Consider the following 10,692-nt stretch of genomic DNA (forward strand, 5'->3'; position numbering starts at 1 on the left):
GTTCAGTAAATAAGCCTAGGTAAGGTATTTCACGTCGCCTGACCAAGAAAGTTCCGTGGTGCCGTTTGAGAGCGATAGAATTTCGTCATGCACTACGCAAGTTCGAGACTCGAGGAAACCACCTTTTTTTTTTGCAATATAATTTAATTTCATTGTTCAGTTAAACGAGATTATTAATCGAAAAGAGTTTATAGTATTCATTAGACGCGTACGTGTGTTTAAAATCCAATAAACATAAACAACATTGCCACTGACGACACAAAACTGCTCAAAATATTTTTGTTACATTAGTAGATCTCGAGTCTCGAGATATGTCTAAATCCATTTTGTGTTTTATTTCCTGGCGAGTACTTTTTTGGTTCAAACCACCAGAAAACCAACGTATAATGCAAGTAAGTTAATACCTAACTATTATTTTTTTACAGTGAATACCGCACAAGAGTCCCAACTGTTCCCGTCTGGAGCCAGTGTGACTATGGGAGGTGGGGAAGTACCTGGCTATTCGGATCTGGTCACTAAACACGGCTAAAGCCATTTTCAAGCAACGTTTCAATTCTGAATCGTGGTCTTACACCAGGGCGATACTGATAGTATCTTCCACTCTGGAACGTGCCGCAAATATACTATATATTATTTTAAATGAATTAATTGTGAAGTAACACAAATTAATAAAATAAAATTTGGCACCTGCGGATTGTGAGTCAAGGGTCTTACCCCTGGACTATGTAGGCCGTATATTGTAATTTATTTTTAAATTAGTGTTTATTTTTGTTCACAATTTTTTTTTATAAAATACACCAAAACAACAATTAAACATCTTTTTATTATTATAATGCAACTAGACACTATGCTTTGAAAAATAGTCACGCGTCAAAATAATTACCTAGGTACAGAGCATTTTTAAATATGAAAAACTTATTAGATTTATTTAATATGATGATATAATCCATATAACTTTAAAAAAATAATAAAACTGTATGTAAACACGAAAAAACATATTACATGATTACCTAATATATTTCTGAAATTTTTAGAAAACCCTATATAGATATCATTACATTATTACAACGTTATTTTGTAGATAAAAATATATCCAGTACAAGTGAAGGCTCGCCAATGACGCCAATTACCGAACGTAAGAGGGCCGTTATTAATGAAATGGAGGAAAAACTGAATGATCTATTTGCAAACCCTTCAGATTCAGGTAGATATATATATTGTGATAAATTATTACTATCAATGACACAATAAAAGTGTTTTTATGTAAAATTACGTTATAATGTGTTGCATTTTTAGGTTATGGTCTCTATGAAAACGCTTTGCACTGTTATTTTAATAATAATGCTTGTTGATTTTCACATGAGTATAATAATTATGCTTATTGTTTAATTATGTTTATGATTTTTAATGTGTTTTGTTATTTTGTAGATAAAAATATATCCAGTACAAGTGAAGACTCGCCAATTTCTGAACGTAAGAGGGCCGTTATTAATGAAATGGAGGAAAAACTGAATGATCTATTTGCAAACCCTTCAGATTCAGGTAGATATATATATTGTGATAAATTATTACTATCAATGACACAATAAAAGTGTTTTTATGTAAAATTACGTTATAATGTGTTGCATTTTTAGGTTATGGTCTCTATGAAAACGCTTTGCACTGTTATTTTAATAATAATGCTTGTTGATTTTCACATGAGTATAATAATTATGCTTATTGTTTAATTATGTTTATGATTTTTAATGTGTTTTGTTATTTTGTAGATAAAAATATATCCAGTACAAGTGAGGACTCGCCAATTTCTGAACGTAAGAGGGCCGTTATTAATGAAATGGAGGAAAAACTGAATGATCTATTTGCAAACCCTTCAGATTCAGGTAGATATATATATTGTGATAAATTATTACTATCAATGACACAATAAAAGTGTTTTTATGTAAAATTACGTTATAATGTGTTGCATTTTTAGGTTATGGTCACTATGAAAACGCTTTGCACTGTTATTTTAATAATAATGCTTGTTGATTTTCACATGAGTATAATAATTATGCTTATTGTTTTATTATGTTTATGATTTTTAATGTGTTTTGTTATTTTGTAGATAAAAATATATCCAGTACAAGTGAAGGCTCGCCAATTACTGAACGTAAGAGGGCCGTTATTAATGAAATGGAGGAAAAACTGAATGATCTATTTGCAAACCCTTCAGATTCAGGTAGCTACATAATAATTACTGATAATATACAATAATCTTTTTTTTTTCATTTCACACCAACATTACGTTACTTATTATTGTGAAATGTTTTAGCAATTAACGGTAGTGATGATTAGTTTTGGAATATTACATTACCTACTATGAATTGTTTTATTTCGAATATTACATTATTATGCTTTATTTTAGCAGCAAGTGTGACGTCCGGCAGTGATGACTTATTCAAGTTACCCTCGAGAATTTCGTCTGATTCTGGTAAGAAGAGGTACCTACTTAATATTGACAGAATATACAGAGTGTATCAGCAGTTAGCCGACAAACGTTAACCAATGATTCCTGACCATATATGTGATAAGCGCATGGTAAACGCTCGTTTCAAATTTCCAACTTGGTAATGTAAACGCTATGCTGTAGCGCAGGGGTTCCCAACCTTTTTGTACTCTAGAGCACATTATACAATATCGGTAGGGTGGCGGACACCACCTATTTTTAATCGACAAACTCCTCCCACAACTTCTCATTTTCCCATAATTTATTTTCTTATATTCATAATTTATTAATATATAATAATAAAAAATGTTTCATAATAATAAAATTATTATTCAAATTGCATACGCACAGAAAAATGTATTAAATGTATTATTACGTCTAAAAGGGATCGCAATGAAAATCTCGTCTCCTTCAACGGAAGCAACCTTCCGAACAGGCCCTCCATTGATATGCTCGGTGTAACTCTAAGTGACCAGCTCAGATATGGGGGCTCCATCGAAGCCAGAGTAAAGCTAGCCTCTCAATATCTGGGCGTACTGTACAAGGCCCGCAGATACTTTAATAGTACACAACTGCTAGCCTTGTACAAATCGCAAGTCCGCCCCATAGTTGAATTTGGCAGCCACCTCTGGTCTGGAGCTCCAAAATATCTGAAAAATACCCTCGACTCTGTGCAGAAACGGGCGATCCGTTTGATAATTTCTCCCATTTCAACAGACAAATTGCAATCTTTAGAGCACAGGCGTCGGGTGGGAATGCTATCCTTGTTTTACCGGTATTTCAATGGAAGATGTTCCGAGGAACTAGCATCATTGATCCCTTCGGCACCGGTGCATAGTCGGGAAACACGCCAAACGCGTGCCCAACATATCTACACGGTTGACATTAGTCACATGAGAACTGGTCGCTTCTTCGACTCGTTCTTGTGCTCAACAGCTGGGCTATGGAACGATTTGCCGGCCTCTGTGTTTCCCCCTTCCTACAACATGGGTCTCTTGAAGACAAATGTTAACTCCCTCTTCTCCTCAAAAAGACCCTCCACACAGCATCTTAGACGACATAGGCCTTAAGGGAAATCGTTTTCCTCAGGGCCTCCTGTGTGGAGTTTTTTTTTTTTTTTTTACAGTGAATACCGCACAAGAAACTCAACTGCTCCCGTCTGGAGCCAGTGAGACTATGGCACACCCAATTGGGGTATGTTGTAAGGCTGAAGGTAGTGGGGAGGGGAAGGAGGTGGGTCAGAGGAAGGTTGGGAAGTACCTGAATATTCAGATCTGGTCACCAAACACGGCTAAAGCCATTTTCAATCAACATTCAATTTTGAATGGTGGTCTTACACCAGGGCAATACTGACTGACACACCACATATGCTCAGGAATCGCTGGTTTAAGTTTGTGTGGTAACTGATGATACACTCTGTATAATTTTCCACACAAATTTAATTTATTAATTATGTTATAAAATGTTAATGCATTTTTTAATTTTAGATTCATATACCAGCGATCATCCAGGGAAGCAGAAGAAAACGGACTGCTTTGTGTCATCGACTTCAAAACAATGTACATCTGATTTAGCTAGTAAAAAACCAAGAGTTTATGACCGTAAAAACTTTTGTCCATACTGCTTCAAGCTGATAACCAACTTTGTACGCCACATTACAAGCCAACATCCCTTAGAGGCAGAAGAAAATAAGAAATAGAGGCAATTATCTATACAATCAGGACGCAATAAATAGGGTTGATGGAATATTACTACCGAATCGCCGTCCAAGAACGACTGCGACAGCTAAGGATTATGCAGAATGCTGTGGCACATTCAAAACAACTTTACTCTATAGACACCTGAAAAAATGTTCAAATAGAAAAAATTCACCCGAAGGAAATCCACTAAAACGCTGCAGAGTGTTAAAATCATCCGCTATTTTATTATCCCCAGACAATTCTGAGATCACAGAATCTTTAAGATCTCAGATATTTCCTGTGTTCAAAAATGATCCTATTGCAAGAATTGCAAAGTCTGAGCCATTAATTTGTTCATATGGTTCCCTACTATTAAGCAATCATAAAGAACATCATTTGAAAACACACATTACATCCAAGATGAGAGATCTCGCTAGACTGTTCATGGTCATCAAAGAAAAAAATCCTGCAATTTCCTCATTTGAAATTGCATTTGACCCTATACATTTTAATGTTTTTATGGACGCTGTCAAAATAAATAGTGGTTACGATGAAAGTACAGGTTCTGTAAAAATTCCTAGCATGCCTCAACGACTTTGTACAGCTGTAAAAGATTGTGCTGATATTTTGATACGTAAAACAATACAGAATCCTGTGCTGACCACTTCATCCAAAGAAGTTATAAAAAACAAGTTGTCTGAATTTAAAATAATATTTGGTCACGCTTGGAAATTCGAAATTTCTACTAACGCTGAAAAATCAAGGAAAACTCAAAAAATGCTGAAAGCTGATGTCATGCCTTTAACTACTGATATAAAAAAAATATGCACGGAAGTTATGAAACTAGAAGTGAACATAGCTCAACGATTTGAATGTGAAAAGTCTTATATCGCCTATGAGGAGCTATGTAAAATAACAATTGCTCATATTATAATTTTTAATAGGAGGAGAGCAGGAGAAGTTGCAAGGGCTCCATTAGAAAATTATATAGCCAGCCAAAGTGAAAAACAAGACATTCCTAAAGAAATATTGGAAATCATGAGTTCTGAGGAGCAAAATGCTATACATACATTATATTGCTTCCATATCCCAGGAAAAAGGGGGAGAACAGTTCCAATACTTCTTCGAAATCAGATGAAAAAAAATGTAGACACTATATTTGCATACAGAAATTTAGTTGGAATTCCAAATGAAAACAAATATTTATTCCCAAAACTGGGAGGTGAACCTTATTTTTGTGGCACGCAAATTTTAAGGGAACTAAGACACAAGTTTTCCTTTGTGAATTCAGATCATATAACTTCAACTGGACTGCGACACCATGTTGCAACTATGAGCAAGTAGCTGGAAAGAATAATGCTTATGTAAACGCTTTGTCTCATTTCTTAGGGCATACACCAGGTACACATAAAGGGAATTACATGATACCACAACTGGCTCTTGAGAAAGGTAAAGTTGGATTGAATTTACTGCAATTAGCTGAGGGAAAAATATCTTCCCGATCACAGTCAGATAATGGAGTAAACATTACAGCAACTTTACAAAATGAAATAGATTCCGTCCTTCAACCTGAAGAATCACATAAAGAAAATGTGGATCATGTTACGTTGGATAATAGTTTAGAAAATGACCAAGAGCCTTTACTAAGTAATTTACTTGATGGGAATATTGCAAAAAAAAAGGAAAATATTGTTAGAAGGAGATGGCTTAATCAAGAAAAAGATGAACTTTATAAAAACTTTGCAAATTATTTCATCGAAGGAAGAGATCCAGGAGCTGCAAAAATAAACGAAATAAAAAAACAAACAGGAATATTGTCAATGAGGTCATGGAAGCAAATTAATACATTTATTAATAATCACCGTGTCAAGAAATTGCCCTTACCTAAGGATTTGCAGAAAAAAAGAGAATTCTACCTACAGGATGCTTAACTTGAATTCAAATGAATTGCATTGGTTAAGAGGCCGCTATGACGGCTTCAACGATTGAACGATCCAAAGTTATCGACTCCGATTCAACTACAGCTGATATAAAGCGTCAAGCAATCGTAAAGTAGCTGTTGGCTTGTTCCATCATTTGATCATTGGCAGTCGTTATAGCAGTTCCATATATTTTATCTTTTATAATCTGGCATACAGAGTACCGGGCCAATAAGGCCCCTTTCTCTTTCATCATGATATTGGTAGTGAAGGGTTAAGGGAATACAAAGTTATTAGGTTATAATTATTTTTTTATTGTATTATGCTATAAATATATATATATAAAATGATTACACACTTTTATTACTATGTATAGCAAAATTTTTTGTTCTTAAAAATTCAAAATAAAGAGTTTTTTTTTTAAAATGAGCGTTTTTATTTTATCTGAACCCTTGAAATGTTGAAAGGTACGTTTGAGACCCGTATTGTAGGAGGGAGGACACACAGAGGCAGGCAAAAATGAGTCGTAGAAATGACCCGTTCTTATGTGAACAATGTCAACCGTCTACAAATGTTGGGTACACGTTTGACGTGTTACCCGACATGCACCGGTGCCAAAGGGATCAATGACGCTAGTTCCTCGGAGCATCTTCCATTGAAATACCAGTAGAACAAGGACAGCTTTCGCACCAGACGCCTGTGCTCTAATACACACACACACCGACGGGCATATGGGTCTATCCCTTCTACTGCGGTGCAAGGTGATGAGTCGAGAGAGCCAGGCTGAAGAGGTCAAAAGGTCTCCCTCAACCACCCTCTCCCAGATGCGACACCTGGACAAACCATTTGGGGCGGCCTATTGTAGAGACGTTGGTTGTACAATGTATACTATCGAAAATAATAAAATTAGAATATGTGTATGTGACATACAACTGGAGACAATGCTTACACGCGTAAAAATAATTATAGAGTAAGTTAAGATAAGTAGGTATAACATGAAAATATAATACATTATTAAAATGACATTTAACACACATTCGAATAAAACTGTATGTAAACATGAAATTAATAAACATATTAAAAATTATAATTTGCAAACCAACCTACAACTTAAAGAAACGCACGAATCAATGAACAAAGTAAATTATGTATAACACTAATATGTATTTCAATACATAATTTTATTTATGATAATAATAAAATAAACCTTAACACAAAAAAACAACAACCGTAAACACCAAATAAATAACAATATTAATTAGCAAATCATACTCCAATTTTAAAAAATGCGCCAATAATCAAAAACGGCGGCTAGAAATAATAAATGGTGAATGATCATATCCGAGTAGGAAGGTATAATCGTCCTGTCAACCAACCTACATATGTGACTGTATTGGTGTGTAGTGTATAACATTAAACTTGGCAACGTAGCGTGAAGCGGTAAGTGCATTCTTAAAATAGATGAACGAATGCACGTTATTTAAAGATAATTTTTTATAATATATAAACATTACTTTTGATTACATATTATAGCTGACTATATTTTAAACAAAATTTAAAAGACAGCATGTTGGTACTTCATCTACGTAAGTATATATTACATGCGAAAGATTGAGGTACTAAAGTGGGTTCTTCTAAGATGAGCTACAAAATGTGGTATGACATAAATATATATATATATATATATATATATATATAATATTCTCTGTATTAAAACTAATTTCGTTAAAAAATAATACTTTATTGTGAATTTGATCAGACCTAAACTTTGTTGTTAAGATAATGCAGCTGCGTAGCGTCCGGCCGGGATATATCCCTGTCGGCGTTCTTTTGTTATAACAACACCCTGATTAGAATACATTTAATTGTTTTGTCTTTGATTTTATAAATATTTTTAATAAATTAAAAACGGCTATGGAATTCCACGTTTTGCCACCGCGTTTCCGGATACTATTGATTACTTAACACGGCTAAATATTTCAAAACGACTTATTAACGATTCCAGAATGTACTTTATTTATTACTGTTTTTAAAATGTATCTGTTTCTTTAGACAATTTTTTTTTATATAAACTGCCTATAAACTACGTTTTATTACTTATCCACTGGAGCGATCTCTGTCATATTTTAGACCGGTCGGTGGCCGAGTTGACATCGCGTTTGGGTCCCACCCAGGCGCGGCGTAGTGTGTTCAATTCCTGGGCTGGCCAAGTCCTCCATCACAACACAAGCAACATTTTCAGCTGACTGTGGTGGTAGTAGGAGATTTTCAAATATTGCCAGGTTATTCGAAACCCGGGAATGTATGTCTTTCTTTTAAAAAAGTAGTTTATATTGTTTCCGTTTTAATGTTTTCGGGGGATAATTATACCAGTACAACTCAATTACTGTCAAACTTGTTGTGAAATCAGATATGAGCGCAACAGCAGAATGCTGCCTGCTCATTACATAATAATAATAATAATAATTGACCCCGTACTACAAATAAACCCAAGTTTTTTTTAAGTTCTGTGAGTACAGCTCCCAAGTCTTGCTCAAGTGCATGTCCGTCCGTAACACTTAGTCAATGTACTTATTTGTTCGTTGTCCTCTTTCCTACTGTGAAGTTTATTTTTTGATTTTAATTAATATATTTACACGTTGTTTGGGGTAAAGTTTTATCTCATTCATAAAAAAAAACTTTTTCTTCTTCTGTTTTTATCGAGCTTAAAGCAAACTACGATATAAACATATATTTGTTTTTCTTTTTTAATTACATCAATTAGTTACGGTTCGTGATTAAACAGATTTTCTTGAGGATATATAGTGTATTACGTTAAAAATAATTGAAATTTTGAAGAGTAAGTTTAAACTAATTATAAAAAACTGCTTTTCGTCATCGAAGTTATTGAAATTGGACAACTATGTGCCTAAATTCTACATTTCAATCAACATTCCGTTAACGCTGCAATGACCCCGGGGTCAGGGTCATTGCAGCATTTTACTCAATTGGTTTATGAGTATATAGCTTAATTTATATGAGATTGAAAAAAAATCATATACGAATTTGGTGGGCAGTTAAATTGTCTGACGTTGATTATAAGTATTTTTATCGTAAACTTTATATGCAAGACGTAGAAAATGTTAAAGTCAAATTGGTTCAATTGGCTTTGGTCTCCTCTACCGATGAAGCAAGTGATTTCATTGTATAATATTCATTGGGCCTCTGTGAAAAATTCTTCACATAAAATATAATCGAAAAAATTGATTAAATATAATTGCATTTGTAACCACCTTGTGGTGTTTTTTTAGTTTTTGCATTATTATATTTCACTGAGATGCCGACTTCCGGTCATATTGTTTAAATAATATTAAATGTGAGATAATTCTTTTAAATAAGAAGATTTAATTTTATTTGGAGAACTTTGAAATATAACGATTTCCGGTAAGATGTGACAATAATTTAAACAGAATATTAATATTTAAAAAATAATGTTTATTCGATTTGAATGATTTATGCCAATCATTGGGACTTTCTTTTCAAGAGTTATGTGATTATAAAGTTTACGATTTTTTTAAAATCCTAATAAAAAGTGATAATCGATAAAAATTGGGTGAATTCATTGGTTATAACTTATAATATAGATCATTTTGTATGTCTCCATATTCAAATTCGGAGGTATGACTTTTTTATGTGACACAACTCACTAGAGCGCTCCTGTCTTTACACGTTAAATACAGAGAAACTATGTCACCACCCAGATGGGCAGCGTTATGGGGCGGGTTAAGGTAGGGTCTGTAGGAATGAATTTATTAATGCGGGTCTTAAAGAGGCCCGGATTATATGGAGGAGGAAAAACAGATGCCGATAGCTCGTTCCACATGCGAGCCGACTTACGATAAAACGAGTTGGAGAAACGACCCGTTCATATATAAACAGGCTCTAATAAAATACCCCTAGAATAGACACAGCATATGCACATTTCGTCATACATGATTTTACCGCACATATGCCTCAGGGATCTCATTTCTACAGTATTCAGTCTACTTTCAGCCTTCTTCTGCCAGTTTCATGCTCACTTCCATATATTAGGGTAGGTACCAGCACTCCATTGTGGACTTGCCGGATCGAAAGAGACTGGTTGAGGGATACCTTTTGGCCATAAAAATCTAAAATGGCGGCAAAAGGAATAATGTTATATGGTATATTTTGAACTTCTTACCACCTCTCCTGATTACGCTTCGTGACTTAGTAGGGGTGGCCGGGTTCTTGATTATAATGGGTAATTCAATGATGTATTAAATTTAATATAAATACTCGTGAGGCAGTCTATCCTCTGTAAGTATAAAGTGATTTTCATAGAATATGGATGTACTAACAGGATCTAAAAAGTACGACAACGCGCGCGAAATTGGCGGTTAAGTTACAACGCATGCAAGCGGTCAAGTTTGTCAGAAATATATAGATCAACAAAATAAATCGTGTAAAATGTATATGCGACCGAAAAATGGGCGTGGCTTACAGCTAAATCTCGATGACACAAGTTGATCTGTAGGGATTTACATATGTATGCCAGCTTGGGTAATGGATCAACATATCCGGGGTGGATCAACAAATGCAAACGGATCAA

At 34.4% G+C, this 10,692-nt stretch overlaps 1 protein-coding gene across 2 annotated transcripts; it reads left to right on the forward strand.

Annotated features, from left to right (window-relative positions):
• Positions 1–1,810: 1,810 nt before the first annotated feature.
• Positions 1,811–4,289, forward strand: LOC149414379 (uncharacterized). 2 transcript variants are annotated; one of them, XM_089643831.1, is made up of 4 exons: positions 1,811–1,880; positions 2,105–2,218; positions 2,405–2,470; positions 3,973–4,289. In XM_089643831.1, the coding sequence occupies exons 1-4, from the start codon at positions 1,835–1,837 to the stop codon at positions 4,182–4,184; spliced, it is 438 nt and encodes a 145-aa protein (XP_089499957.1). In that variant the 5' UTR covers positions 1,811–1,834; the 3' UTR covers positions 4,185–4,289. The 2 variants fall into 2 exon arrangements, with proteins under 2 accessions (XP_089499957.1, XP_089499958.1); XM_089643832.1 differs by having other exon boundaries at positions 2,408–2,470.
• Positions 4,290–10,692: the final 6,403 nt, after the last annotated feature.

The sequence above is a fragment of the Hesperophylax consimilis genome, chromosome 20 (genome assembly GCF_061612785.1).
Source record: "Hesperophylax consimilis isolate HC1 chromosome 20, BYU_Hcon_1.0, whole genome shotgun sequence".
Lineage (NCBI taxonomy): Eukaryota > Metazoa > Arthropoda > Insecta > Trichoptera > Limnephilidae > Hesperophylax > Hesperophylax consimilis.